Below are 15,443 nucleotides of genomic sequence, written 5' to 3'. Positions count from 1 at the left end.
CATGCCCATCATTATGGGGAAGATGGGAGGCATGAGAGAAGCATCATCACCACAGCCAACTGGGTTAATCAAGAATCAGTGGAGAGACAGATGGGGCTGTCTGACTTACAGCACCATGTGGGATACTCAGGAGGGCTTGCTCTGCTGCCAAGCCCTCTGCTTCTGAAGCCCTTGCACCCATCTTAATGTCAGCCCATTATTATGGAGATTATTTCCACTCCTTGGGGCTTTGGGGTCAAATTTTGTCCTTCAAGTGCAGATTTTTAAAAGTAAAAAACCATCATAATAAATACCATAGGGACGTAAGGGAATAAAGGCATGCTTTTAAATTAATTTGGAAAAAAAAATTCCATCTAAAAAATGACTACAGCTGCCTGCCCACAGAGATCCAAAACATAACATCAGGGAAGGAATGATTAAACATGGTGGAAAGACAAGAAATCAGAAAAACAAAATTAATAAATAAATAACCCCTCCCCCAACAAAACCGTAACACCCTGTTCCCTCTCCCTCTCAGCTCCCAAGCAAAGGAATGAATAAGAAATGGCATCTAAACAAAAAATCAGCAGTATCTCCTAACTATTAGCCAGGATGGGCAGGGATGGTGTCCCTAGCCTCTGTTTGCTAGAAGCTGAGAATGGGCGACATGGGGTAGATCACTTGATGATTACCTTTTCTGTTCATTCCACCTGGAGCACCTGGCATTAACCACTGTCAGAAGACAGGATACTGGGCTAGATAGACCTTTGGTCTGACCCAGTGTGGCCGCTCTTATGTTCTAACTACCCTCTCCTGTTCAGCCACAATGCTGCACAGCCACATTCATAGGAGGACCTGAGGAGGACTCAAGTGTGACCCGAAAGAACCATTTAAATACTGATTGCAAAAGTCACAGCTGCCCTATTGTGTATTGCCCAGCCACAGCTGTAAAAGTGTTTCCAGTTTCCAGAGTGGCCACAACCCTCCTGCTCTGGACCCCAGATGCACCTTTGAAAGTCTCCCTACACAATGACTTGCCCAACAACACCACACCCTCAAAAATCATGGAACTATCATGATGTTTGCCCCCATCACATCGATCACTCTGTTATACCCCTTTTCCCTACCCTTTGTCTGGGTATGGATCATCTACTACTCTGTGTCTGTGCAGTGCCTGATGGGGCCCTGTTCTCAGATAATTCCCAAGCACTATCATAATAAACATAATATTGATAATGACACTCTTATGGCAAATCAGTGGCAGTGCCAGGAACAGAATCTAAACCCTTTCCGACTGTTGATCCTCTAATGGAATGGTTTTCAACTGTGGTCCATGGACCCCGTGGGGTGTGCAGACTACGTCTAAGGGTTCAGCAAAAGGTTGTCATTACCATAGTGGTTTTCAACCTGTGGTCTGCAGATTTCGAAAGGGGTCTGCACCTCCATTCAAAATTTTTTAGGTGTCCACAAATGAAAAAAGGTTGAAAACCACTGCTCTAGTGCAGTCTTCTCATCACTAGCCAACAGCCAGCCATTTATTGTTTAGAATCCTCCTTATATGTAGACTGATGAAAATAGATCATAATGGCTCCTCAGGAAAAATTCTAAGAAACTGAAAAGTGGCAAATTCAACACTGATAAAAGAAAATACTTTTTTACACAGTGCACAATTTTTCACAAACCACATATTAACCCATGGAATTTATTACCACAAGATGTCACTGAGCTTAGCAGTATTCATAAGAAAATGGACAGCTGATACCCAGCATTACACTATTAAATATTAAACAAACAAACAAACAAACAGACAAGAGTTTTGGAAAGGCTGTTTAAATCCTCTTGCTTCCGGGCATAAACCCCCCTCTGATAATTGGAGGGTTAGGTGGAAATTTCCCTGAGGACAAGTTATTACTGAACTGCCTACTGCAGGGGTATTTGCATCTTCTTCTGAAGCACTTGGATCTGGTCACTCTCTGACACAGGATGCTAGACTAGATGGACCACTGCTGGGCAATTCTTGTGTTCCTAGGTTCCTTTCCTGTCACTATAGCTCAAAATGCGGGCAGTTTTTCATAGAATTGTAGAACTGGAAGGGACCTTGAGAGGTCATCTAGTCCAGTCCCCTGTGGCAGGACTAAGTATTATCTAGACCGTCCCTGACAGGTGTTTTTGTCTAACCTGCTCTTAAAAATCTCCAGTGACGGATATCCCACAACCTCTCTGGCAATTCATTCCAGTGCTTAACCACCCTGACAGTTAGGAAGTTTTTCCTAATGTCCAACCTAAACCACCCTTGCTGCAATTTAAGTCCATTGCTTCTTGTTCTATCCTTAGAAGTTAAGGAGAACAATTTTTCTCCCCCCTCCTTGTAACAACCTTTTATGTACTTGAAAACTGGAATCATGTCCCCCCTCAGTCTTCTCTTCTACAGACTAAACAAACCCAATTTTTTTTCAGTCTTTCCTCATAGGTCATGTTTTCTAGGCCTTTAATCATTTTTGTTGCTCTTCTCCAATTTGTCCATATCTTTCTGAAATGTTGCACGCAGAACTGGGCACAATACTCAGCTGAAGCCTATGGAGTAGAGTGGAAGAATTACTTCTCATGTCTTGCTTACAACACTCCTGCTAATACATCCCAGAATTATGTTTGCTTTTTTTGCAATAGGGTTACACTGTTCACTCATATTTAGCTTGTGATCCACTATGACCCCAGATCTCTTTCCATAGTACTCCTTCCTAGGCAGCCATTTCCCATTTTGTATGTGTGCAACTGATTGTTCCTTCCTAAGTGGAGTACTTTGCATTTGTTCTTATTGAATTTCATCCTATTTACTTCAGATCATTTCTCCAGTCCAGTTTGTCCAGATCATTTCGAATTTTAATCTTATCCTCCAAAGCACTCGCAACCCCTCCTAGCTTAGTATCATCCACAAACTTTGTAAGTGTACTTTCTATGCCATTATCTAAATCATTGATGAAGATATTGAACAGAACTGGACTCAGAACCAATCCCTGCAGGACCGCACTCGATATGCCCTTCCAGCTTGACTGTGAACAACTAATAACTACTCTCTGAGAACTATTTTCCAACCAGTTATGCACCCACCTTATAGTAGCTCTATCTAGGTTGTATTTCCCTAATTTGCTTATGAGGAGGTCATGCGAGACAGTATCTAAAGTCAAGGTATACCACATCTATCGTTTCCCCCCATTCACAAGGCTTGTTACCCTGTCAAAGAAAGCTATTAGGTTGGTTTGACTCGATTTGTTCTTGACAAATCCATGCTGACTGTTACTTATCACCTTATTATCTTCTAGGTGTTTGCAAATTGATTACTTAATTATTTGCTTCATTATCTTTCTGGGTACTGGAGTTAAACTGACTGGCCTGTAATTCCCCGGGTTGTCCTTATTTCCCTTTTTTACAGATTGGCACTATATTTGCCATCTTCCAGTCCTCTGAAATCTCTCCCATCTTCAATGCCTTTTTGAAGATAATCGCTAATGGCTCAGATATCTCCTCAGTCAGCTCCTTAAGTATTCTAGGATGTATTTCTAATGTCAATGTACGTTGCCTTCAGTACAGTACAATACAGCGGCTACATCTCTAAGTTTAAAAAGTCAGTTGGTATGAATTAAGAAAACACTTAATAGGACACCTTCAAACCAACTCCGCAAGAACATGCAAAAAGCTTTGCTGCCCACAAAGAGAAACTTCTAAATACAAGAACAAATTATTTGGAGAAATCTATAAAGAACCTTAAGCATATAAGCACAGTCATATTCCAAACTGTGAATAATGATATGATTTTTGAGTATAACCCATTACCACAGGACTATAGTTTATTTCTGAGGGAAAGGGCTGGTTTCTCTGTTTTCATGAACAGAGCTATATACTATTTCCAAGGCAACAAATCTGGATATTTTGCCAATTATCTATAGGTGTAAAGGACCATTACATATGCTGTTTTTCAAATTAAGCTACAGGTATCTGGTTTCTAACCATAGTTTGACGAAACAGTGTGGACAAGGACCAGTCCATATTGGAACAATCTTACAAACCATGGTTAAAGCCCCATGCACACGACCTGCCAGACTCTGTTAGAAATTGATTTACCTGCAATCAAGTTACATTTTGTTAACTGACTGTATGTTTAATATGTTAATCCCGTAGCTAGAGTTCTTGCAAATAAGATACGAAGTCCCAAAGTAAGGATACTCAATCAAGGAAGCTCCTTTTCTTCCATATAATTTTTCATAGCTCCAATTAGCCATTTCCATAAAATATTCTAATGAGCTTAAACACATCAAAATAGGAGAAAGACTCTCTATATTCCTTGTATACTAGCAACTTATTGATTTACATAATTGGTCTGAAATCTTCCCTTCATGATCGTTTTCTAAGGTCCCTCTTTGTCATGATACCAACATTTGCAACCTTACATTTATCAAAAAAAAACAACAAAAAAAAAAAAACACCCAAATACCCCTAAACCATCTAACTTGCTGAACCTTTTCAAATTTTATTTTTAAGAAAAGTTTCTCCTAGTTGATCAAGTGAACCACATTTTCAGAAAGTAGCCTTTGATTTTGCATTTGAAAAACCAAGCAAGGAAAATTTGCAGAAGCAAAATTCAAAGTTAGGTTAAGGCTGGCTTAATATTTGGCTGTATATTGCCAATTCTGAGTCCAAGGTGATTTTTCATAGGCAAGGTTTAAACCTGTGAAAACGAGTTCATATGGGAAAAGCTGACACAACCTTAGGTACAGCTGCATGAATGTAACAGTTTTAAGATCTCCACAAGGATTAAAGTCATATGAGCAACAAATTTATTATACAACTTTAAGACATACCCAGGAGAGATTTGCTGATAAGTTGCCTGTAGGCAGAGAGGTGTTCTTGTTTATAGGAAGCCTCTTCATGGCGTACATGTTTATTCAGATAATTTTACATTCACAATATGCCCTTTAAAAAAGATATTCTGTTTCATTTTATTCATCTCTATTTTTTTGTTTTTGGCGCATCCTAAAGCATGACAACATCAGAGACCTATAATGGCAGATTCGCTTATGAAAGTCATTCATGGATCACAAAAATAACTAAACCATTTCCTAAACAGATGTGTATAAGAGGTATGCATACTTCATTACCCAACTTTAATTTATCTGTACAAAGCACAGGCCAAAGCTCCAGAAAAAGAATAAGTTCCAAAACCACATCAAGTGCAATGGAGACCCTTTCACATAATTATAAAAATAAACAAGATCAGAAGGCATGAGGACTTCAATCTGCAGGCAGAAGTCTGATTTCTGACTAACATTTGAATGAAGGGTTTCCACAGATTGAAACACTGACATCACAATGTAATGCGCGAGTGAGTGTAGACAAACAAACCACAGTCAGAACAGCCAATTTTCTAACCAGCACCAAACTCTGTGGAAATGAGATGCCAAAAGAACAACCGAAACCTCTGGAAAAAAATTTAAAACTGAGGAGAGGAAAGCAAAAAGACCCACGAAAATAGGAAAATATACACTGAGTTGTAGATGTTGTCAACAGTTGTGTGAAAAATGAAAAGAGTAGTAATGTGAAGCATATTTAACACGACCATGGAAATATTGCAGATTATGCTGCACTGAAAACAGGGTTGCTCTTTTGTGTGGGCTCCTCTTTTCACAATCCGTAACATGAATACAGACTCCCTCAAGTAGCCATGAGGTATACTCGGACTAGATTTTAGCCAAAGGACTGGTCACATGACCAGTGGGTTCTTCTAAAACTTTACAGTCCTGGCCAGCCAAACCATTTTTTTGAGGGGGACAAAAATTAAGAAGACTAATGGAAGAGCTGGGGGTAGGTACATCATGCTCAGAGAACATGAACAAGAAAGGAAAAGAAGCTGCCTAGGGCCCTGGGCCAGAATAAGTAGGGGGCCCCTCCCCACTCCTTCTGCCTGTGGCCCTGCCCCGTTCCACACCTTTTGCCTGCGGCTCTGCCCACAGACCCACCCCTTTCTGCCCCTTCCCCAGGGCCCACCCCTGTTCCACCCAGGGTCTGCCCCTATTTTTCCTCCCCCTACAACCCCTTTTGCTCCTTTCTGCCCCCACCCCACACTGTGGCCCCAAGACCAGAGAAGCTCTGTCCCCTCGCCATGGCCCTGGGGTGCAAAAGCTCCTCCAGTTCCAAGGCCGCAGCGGGAGTCTGGGTGCTGGGGCTTCCCCTGACCCACCCGCCCAGCACTTCTGTTGGAGACTGGGGTCGGGGGCTTCCCCTGCCGCCCCGCAGCTTCTCCTGGGGACAGACTCAGGCGGCACTGGGGAGCTGGGGGGGGCTTCTCCCACCCCTTGGCTTCTGCCAGAGTCAGGGGTCGTTCAGGGGGTTTCCCCCATGCCACAGATTCTGCTGGGGATGGGGTTTGGGACTGCTGGGGCTTTCCTCGCCTTGCCCACCTGGTGCTGCTGCCGGAGAGTGGGGTCGTGTGTGGGGGCTTCCCCCGCCCTGCCTGCCCAGTGGCTGGAGCTCAGGGCTTCCACTGCCCAACGGCAGATTTTTTCTGTTGGCTGGAATCACTGGGCGTGGGCCCCATTGGTCCAGTGGCTAATGCGCCACTGCCTAGAAAGCCAGGAAGCTGGTAACAGACAGGGACTGCTGCTGGAAAAGGGTAGTCACTCCCTGGGAAGAGGGAGGAGGGTTTGGAGCTGGTACCCCCTCCTCTAGGAAGGTACTAGAAGAGTAGGAAGCAGTCCAGGGAAGTAGCAGTGAGGCTGGAAGAGTAAAGTCCAGAACTGCTGGGTTGAGGTTCAATGGACTGGAACGCAGAGAAGAAGGTGGGCGCGGGTTCTCCTACCAGCCACTGAGGGAGTGGCACCTGAGGCAGTGAATAGGAAGACTGTCTGGAAGGGGGAAATGCTAAGTGACCTGGCCAGAGGACTGAGTCATGAAGAGGAGACTGCGGTTCCTGGACTGAGGAGGGGCTACAGACCAGAGAGATAGACCGAGTGATGATATGCAACTGGGGGACGGGGTATTGACCTGATGAGCTAATCCCCGGAATGGCCAGGGGGAGGCTCCAGACCAGCAGTGAATGGAGCACCCAGTATCAGACACTATCCTTAAACTCTTTCTGAAAGCACTACGTATGAACCAAGAAGCTATCTGATAGACATTTTTGACCTAGGACCGTACTCAACTCAGCCCAAGAAGTGTCCCACTGAAAGCAAAGTAGACAGTGTCAGGAAAGAAAATAAAGCTTGCCATTGGCTGTAAGAGCTAGAAATCATCTCTCAAAATTCACGCAGAAAGTTCACTGGAGTGGCCCAGATCTTTTGCTGTTTCCATTAACCAAATGTAGGGCTGATGGTTTAAAAAAAACAAAACATTTTGGTTAAGATATCAGTGATTCTCATCTTGACAAAAGAAAAGGTAAGAAGAAACTAAGAAGAGGCAAGAGAAGTATTAGAAGCTAGAAGCAGATTTACACAAAAAAACCTTGAAGGTACAGTGCCAACTCTGGCTCTTCCAACCATTGGGAGGGCAAAAAGCCTCAAATGTGGAAGACATTAGTAATGCTGATCTATAATCAAAATATTGTGACCAAAACAATACTTAAATCATAAGTCTGGAACATGACTGCATACAACATGTCACCCAGCAAAAAACCCAAAACAAAACCTCACCACCACTAAATGCCTAACACGTCAGACTAACCACAGCATAGGAATTTTTTATTTTATTTTATTTTATTTTTTAAAGAAAAAACAAGACTCAAAATGGACAATGAAGTTTATGTATGATACAAATCACCTTTGAGCCTTCGGAACAAAATTAATGAGGCAAAGACCAACATAAGATGCTTATATAGAGAGGGGGGAAAACAGGAACTGTCAAATTGGAAGAGATCAGTGGTATCCTGTCTCTACCAATGGCTAATTCCAGATGCTCCAGAGAAAAGCATAAACCTCCCATAAAGCATTTAACAATACAATATAACAATATGGGAAGAGAGGGTAGGGGGAATCTTCTTGAGCCCAGCTGGTATTCAGATTAAGACCTGAGGCTCAATATATTTTTATTCTAGTGAGTGCAACCACATATGTTATTCTAATTTAGATAGGGCTAAAGCCTGCCTTGACTTTGTGTCTGGCACTCAATGAGGAGAGGAGGACAAAAACAGTCCCCCAACCCCAGAAACCCCATTTATGTGGCCCAGGTAAGGGACAGGCAGAATTGTAGCCCATCCCTATTCCTTTTACAGTACCATGCACCCCAAAAGGGGTAGGAAATAGGCAAAACTATGGCCCTGCACCCTGATGCTCTGACCAATAGAGCTGGTGGGCCACACAGAGGGTAATTAGCTGCAGCTCAAAAAGGAGTTCATTAGAAAACAAGCAGCCTCTCACTGGGGTAGCAGTAACAGACATTTCCTAATTGCACCATCTCGTCCATATTAGGTACTTTATAATATACATAGTTATATATTGATGTACAAAGCTACTGGGTTCAATAATATCTTGAGGCAATGAGTTCCACATACTAACATGGAGAAGGGATCAGACTGGTGCCCAGTGTGTGCAGTATGCTCTGTTTGCAGAAATTTTTATTCAAAAAAGAGCTAGTCCAAACTGGCACATGTGAACAACTCAGACTATGCAGAGGCAAGGATAGTAGATTCCTTTCTTTCCTCAATACTACCCTCCTATGTGAAAAACAACCAAACAAAACACCCAAAGAGGCTCAAGAAACCAAGGGGACCAGGCTGAGGACACCCCGTCATAGATAATTTTAAAGCCTTCTGGAGGTGTAGACTTCAACTTCTACTTCTAGTACTGTTAGGGAACGAATGCATGGGTTTAAAAAAAGACCACCAAAAAGCTACCGAAGATTTTCTACTTAATTTCCAGTGTGTCAAATCTCTTTTATTATTGTAAAATTTCCATTAGGTTACACTGGGATTTTATCACTGCTTTGTCTTATTAGCACTATGTTTCATTTATTGTATTATGAAATGCATTAAGTGAAACAAAAGAAATATGTTGTCTCTGACAGTAGAGAATAACTCTTTAATTCAGTAGTTACTTCCCTTTTGCCCTGAAGGAAAAACCTGCATTTTTTCCCCATGTAAGAATGCTCCAAACGTAATGTACAAGAGAAAGAAATACTCACTCAATAGTTTAATAAACCCCAGCAGAAACAATACATCTTTTCAGACACTTAAATATCTGAGACTCTCCATGCAGAGATTTGGTGAATAGATGGAATAAAATGCTTTACACGTCATATTTTTGACTCATGATGGGATGTGCTGGTTGTTATAGACACTAACTAAGCATTATAGTCATAAGGAACTAGGTTGCTTTTAAGTGCTATAGTATTTTGTGTAGTAGAAGTGTTTAATACATTTTGAAAATTAATTTATTTAAACAATTAGAAACACTCTAATGAAAGAGAGATTTAAAAACAAACTATAAACTCTTCACTGTCCCCACTTCGCTTTTAACAAATCTTGATTACTTACAATTGCAAAAAGGAAAAGAGATGGAATAAAGGAATATTTTAAATAGCCTGGAAGAAGAGAGGCAATTCATTTTACAGACTGTAGCCTAGTATGGTCCCTGCTCATTTGACCATGGTTTGGTATTGTGCAGCAAATTATTTCTCGAGAGCCTCTGTGCAAGTTAATGGAAGTTCTACAGAAGCTTCCTCCATCTTAGGGATCTTCCATCATTTTCAAGAGGTAAAAAACTTCTCTTTTTCCCCCTCTCCTCCCCTCAAAGCATACAAACTAAGGAGCAAAAATATAACACTACAACACAGTGGTACTGTTTAAACTAATGTTTATGCTGAAACCATATATTATATTACATAAGACTCCCTTTCCCCCAAAGGCTCTTGTACTTTTGCTAAGATGATGAACAACTCCATAATGTCTTCAATAGTGATTACTGATCCAGGAACAGCTATGCAAGTATTGGACTACATAAATGATCTCACTCAATCACTCAGAACGTAAATGTTGTGCTCTCCACAAGAATAAGTATTGTTTTACCCTCAGCAAGATATTAATGTCATATCTCAAGACATCGTTTGTTCTGGAAAACCAAAGAGTATAAAATAACATGGCTTAAGGAGAAAAACATTTTCTAGAAAGTATTTAAGCAAAAATAAAATGCTATTTAACTTCAGTTACTTTGCTCTGGGACTTGTGGGTTACATTGTGGTTAACATCCACTCCAGTCATGGTGCTTTTTTTTTTTTTTGGGGGGGGGGGGTTATTGCAATAAAAAAAGTTCTAAAAAACACTACATTCTGGAACTGAACTTTATAGTCTGAGCCTTCTAATATGTGGAACTAGTTTACCTTGACACTTGTGCATTAAACATGCTGATACATTAATAGCAACATTAAGAGTCTGCTGTTATAGATTGCAAAACCGATTCATGGTTGGGTATGAGACTTAATCAAATTTCAGCCTAATTTATGGAAATGTGAATTAGAGTTGCTGATGCAAATGTGCACTGTGAAACACACTGAGGACATTATGAAATACTATCAAAGGAATTTGGTGTTTGTCTCTGCCAGTCATATGATGGCTGATCCCATCCTGTCAGTTGTCATTCTCTCTCCTTCCTTTAGAAAGCTGTCCATGATAATCTACTAAAATCTCCATTATCCTCTGCATTGTACCACAATCTAATGAAATATTTATTAGAGCAGAACCATGCTGAAGCAGAATGATGCCAGAATTACTACATCATAGGTTGCAATTCCCACCGTCTCTCACAGACGAAAGGATGCCAACAACTATATGAAATTATGTGAAAAGTAACCTTATAAATAATTAATTAAGTTCATGGATGCTTTGTGTTTCTAATGTGCAAAGATGACAATGTATAAAAATTAATTTGCTTAGGTCCACTATTATAACCATTCTCATTTTGCCTTTTCCTCTTCTCTATAAACAAAAGCATCTTTAAAGGTAACTCCAAACTTGCTGTAAGAGTATCTTTTCCAGTAACTTACTGCAACAACATTGGAGTTTGCTTGGAGTAGTATTTTATGGTATATTTGCTAGCCCCTCATTTCCGAGGACTCTCATTCAAAATACTCTCATTGAAGGAGTTTTGACAGGCTCATTATTCTCTCTGTGCACCACTGGTTGAAATAATGACAGGGTGAATTTCACCATCTGCAACAACTGACAATGAAGGAACAAATCCAGAACTCCACTAACATTGTCAGGGGACCTATAACGTATAAGCTTCCCTTCTATTTCTGACCATCCCATAAGTTGTTTTCAGGTACATTCTCTGTTTTCTTTTAACAAGTTAGGAGAAAGGAGTAGTAGAAAACTGAGTATACGAACAGAGGAAATACACAACCCAAAGTTTTAAAATATCAAATTTTTGTCTGGCATTTTGTCAAACCTTTGTTACCAAGAAAATCTCCCAAAGCCATTATTAATGAAGAGCCTAGGCCCATTCCCACCCAAATCAATGGGAAAACTCCATAGACTATCTACAGCACATACAGTGACTTACACTGTGAATAACTTTGAGAACCAAGCTAATTGGTTTTAATTACTATTGTAAAACTTTAACATGTGCAGGGTGTAGGAAGGTTTTAACTAAAGCTTAGGTGCACTCACTGAAGGCATTTCCTTTATAGGCACCATCCTGTTGCTGTATGAGCAATGCAGGTAGTATTACTTTCCCAAGGCACTGAAGACAAAGGGCTGCAGTCAGAAAGCACACTCACCAATCTTTCCCATATCCAAGCATGAAAACTAACCTGTCCAAGCATGTCTGGTGCAATGGGAATGGTGGGCCAGATGGCCGAGTAGACTCCGAAGAACACCAACCAGAGCAGCATGCTTCCCCAAACGGCCAGGTGGCTAAACTGTAGAGGTGACAAAAGAGAACACAGTACAGCTCTCTTTCCACTTAATAATGCCCACATTATTATTTTTCTCCTAGGAATCTTTTTCTGTCCAGATCTCTGTCAGTCTCAACTCACAGCTGTCTACTGCAGTTGGTTTTAGGCCAGTGGCACAGACTGGTTTAAACAGCACAGACAGCTCCCCTCTTTAATCTTTTCTCCATGACACAGACAGCCTTTTCAGCTAGTCTATCTTACTTGTAGCCTCAGAAACTCATCAGATTTTCCTTAGAACTCTGAGGTGCCCTCTGACTCCTGGTTCCCATTTTACTCATACTGGGTTAAGTGATGCACCAACGTGGACGTTTTCAAAGGTATGAGTTAGAGATCACACCCACAAAAAGTCCGATTATGCCATTGCATGTATGCATATACGCCACGTGCAACACTAACATAGCCATTACTGGAAGAAGCTAATAGTGTGTTATACACAACGACTTCAAGAATAATCACTATTATGTACTGATTATTTTTTAAATATGTGCTAGGTAATTTATGGATATGGAAGACAATCCATGCCCCGAAGAATCTACAGTCTAAACAACTAAAAGAAATGGATGAGGGAAAAGGAAGCAACATAATACCAAAGTGATCAAGGAGATGTACTGCATAAGTTGAATACAAACAGTGTAATGTCATAAATGACTGTACATATACACTGTTGCCAAAGGTGGGTTTTAGAGACTTAAGATGGAAAGCGGAGTTTATCTTTAGTACTGAAGAAGTGAATGCCATTTTATTTGGGCTCACACACACTGTCATGTGTTATTGCATTTCAAAAAAAGGAGAGAGTGTTATCTAGCAGATAGAGCAGGGGAACTATAAGCCAGGACGCCAAGATTCTGCGCCTGAAACTGTCACTGATTTTTCTAGGTGGCAAATCACTTCAACGTCCTGAGCTGCAATTTACTCATCTGTCAAACAAGTAAAATAATACCTGCTTTGCATGGGTACTGTAAGGCTTAATTAATGCTAGTAAAGTGCTTTGAGATCCTGGATGAAAAGCACGACAGATGCAGGGTATAGTTCTTAATAATAAATACATATTTTAAATGCTGATCACAGACATATATTGAACTTCCTGATTATGTGTTGAGAGAATCTTACTAATCCACATCTGAAAGGTGAATGCTGATGACCTTTCTGGAGAAAAATATGATGGACCATCAGGTCATTTAACAAGGTCCTATTGTACCAGTTTGCATTCTCATGCATATGTATTTTGACAGCTTGTAGATGGTTAAAAAAATAAGTAAAAAATATTTAGAATACATACCAGACCAGAATTTTTAAAGAAATAATTTTAATAGTAATAATCTTACTACTAACAACACTTAGCATTTACATAGTTAAGTGTGTTAAAGTTGCTTTATAAAATGAACTTATTAATCCTCAAAACAGCCTGATGGGGTGATCTGGAAATATTATGCCTTAATTTTATAGATGGCAAAATATGAGGCAGAAAGTTGGAATGATTTATTTGCTTAGACATACTGCCTCCTGAACAGGCTGCTTGTAAAAAACAACTCATTTTAGTTACTATTTTAAAAGTTTTTCTTACTGTTTATTTTATTTTAAATGAATGTAAATAATACAGGGGCAGCTTGTTTCTGTGCTCACTATGGGCTCAATCTCACAAGGTGTTAGTGTCATCATCTCTCACTGACTTTAGTTCTGATTGAGAAAAGCACTTAAAACACATGCTTAGGTCCTTTCCTAAACAGGGATGGACTTAAGCACATACTGGGGGGGGGGGGCAGAGGGATAGCTCAGTGGTTTGAGCATTGGTCTGCTAAACCCAAGGTTGTGAGTTCAATCCTTGAGGGGGCCACTTGGGAATCTGGGGCAAAATCAGTACTCCGTCCTGCTAGTGAAGGCAGGGGGCTGGACTTGATGACCTTTCAAGGTCCCTTCCAGTTCTAGGAGATGGGATATCTCCATTATTTAAGTGCTCTCCTGAATCAGAGACTTCTGTGGTAGCTGAGGGCACTGAACACCTCCCAGCATTCAGCTCTTGTGGCGCTGCGGCAGGAATACATATTTAAAGAAAAAATAGAATTACATGAGAAAAAACCCTGCAAAAAGTCATTTTCAGAGCAGATTATTGCTCCCTCTGAGCTGCCGCAATTTCAAGCAATAAGCCAGCAGACTCAGCACTGTTCAGGTTGAAGCTTTTGCTATAAGTTGTTAGAGTCATTAAGATTAAAAGTGACAAAAATAAGCGGAGGAAGATCTATAAGGGCTTTTTTTTGCCTTTTAACAGGTGTATTTATGGAGAATGAGGGTGAAAGCACATCTTCCTCTCCCCTTGCTCCAACCACATTGCCCCTCTCTTCAAACCCTTCACTAGATGCTTCTCTAATTCTACAACAGCTTTAAGCTCTTCAGCCTCACTTTCATCATGCTCTGATGCTTCCTCTACTTACATCTCTTCTCTCGTGTCCTCCCCATCTTTCTTCTTATGGTTACGTTAATGGCTTCTCCCAACACCTCATACGTGTCCTTTTCCAGCTTTCAGCCATGTGCCTTCTTTCATGATCCCTAGGCTTGGAACAGCCTCCTACTTCCTGTATGCCATGTGCCCTCCCTCTCCTGCTTGAAATTCCTCCTTAAACACTTAATTTGGGCTGTCTCACATTGTTGATTTCATACTAAAATGAACTGGCTGATTATTCTGATGTAATAGGTGTAAACCAGAAGTAACCGTTGAAGGTATAAAATCAATGTAAGTCAAAGGAAGATCAGGCCATAGTGTCTCCAGTTTTCTCTTGCTGGTCTGTGTACCCTAGTAATCTTAATTAATTTGTAAGCTCTTCTGAGGCAGGAAGCTGAGCTACTGTCAGTGTTAGTTGTGAAGAGCATGTTGCCGTGCTACATATAAACTATGTACAGCAGTAAGTCATTCTGAACTGTGCCACTCTAAAGTTTTAGCTGTACATCATGGAACAACCATTGGTCAGACCACTCCCTCCACCCTGCTTACTGGATAAGTCAGGATAGGATCTGCTGTGCATCTGTGTCAGATCTATATTTAGAGCTTTCAGTTATACCTATCACATTCTCTCATGTGGCCAAGTGTATCTCTCACTCTTGAGAATAAACCTGCATGTAACCAATCCATTCGATGATGGAGAAGAGGCTCTCAGTCATACATTTAATACTCTTCAAGTAATACGAATGTTCTCCATGCATTGATTCACTCACAGCTGAAACAATAAGTGTTACCAACACAAGGCCCCCAAGGAGAAGCAAATCACCACAGGGCCCAAGTCAGTGAGTGAGGAATTAGGAGGAACTTTTTTTTACATTATTTTTATATCAGAAAAACTCATGTGACTAATATATAAAAGAAAGGAGGGGAAAAAAAACATGTCCTGCTGACAGGGAAGATTTTTTGCACATGCTGACATTTTATTAATAAAATTCTAGTATCAAAAAACATAGGGATTTATTGACCAGTATAAGTGCCTTTTTGGCTAAATTCAGAAAGCAGCAGGGTCAGTAATTGGTGTCTTTTCAGTCACATG

General features: G+C 40.7%; 1 protein-coding gene across 2 annotated transcripts in view; it reads right to left on the bottom strand.

The window, feature by feature from the left end:
• Positions 1-15,443, bottom strand: part of ATP8A2 (ATPase phospholipid transporting 8A2) — a 633,600-nt gene that overhangs the window by 137,121 nt on the left and 481,036 nt on the right. For both annotated transcript variants that reach the window (XM_054015410.1, XM_054015411.1), the window contains exon 33: positions 11,770-11,877. In XM_054015410.1, coding sequence (XP_053871385.1) covers positions 11,770-11,877 — 108 coding nt within the window. The remainder of the gene's footprint in view (positions 1-11,769; positions 11,878-15,443) is intronic.

This window comes from Malaclemys terrapin, chromosome 1 (assembly GCF_027887155.1).
Source record: "Malaclemys terrapin pileata isolate rMalTer1 chromosome 1, rMalTer1.hap1, whole genome shotgun sequence".
Taxonomy (NCBI): Eukaryota; Metazoa; Chordata; order Testudines; family Emydidae; genus Malaclemys; species Malaclemys terrapin.
Note: the sequence above shows the minus strand (reverse complement) of the source record. Positions and strands in the feature narration are given on the sequence as shown.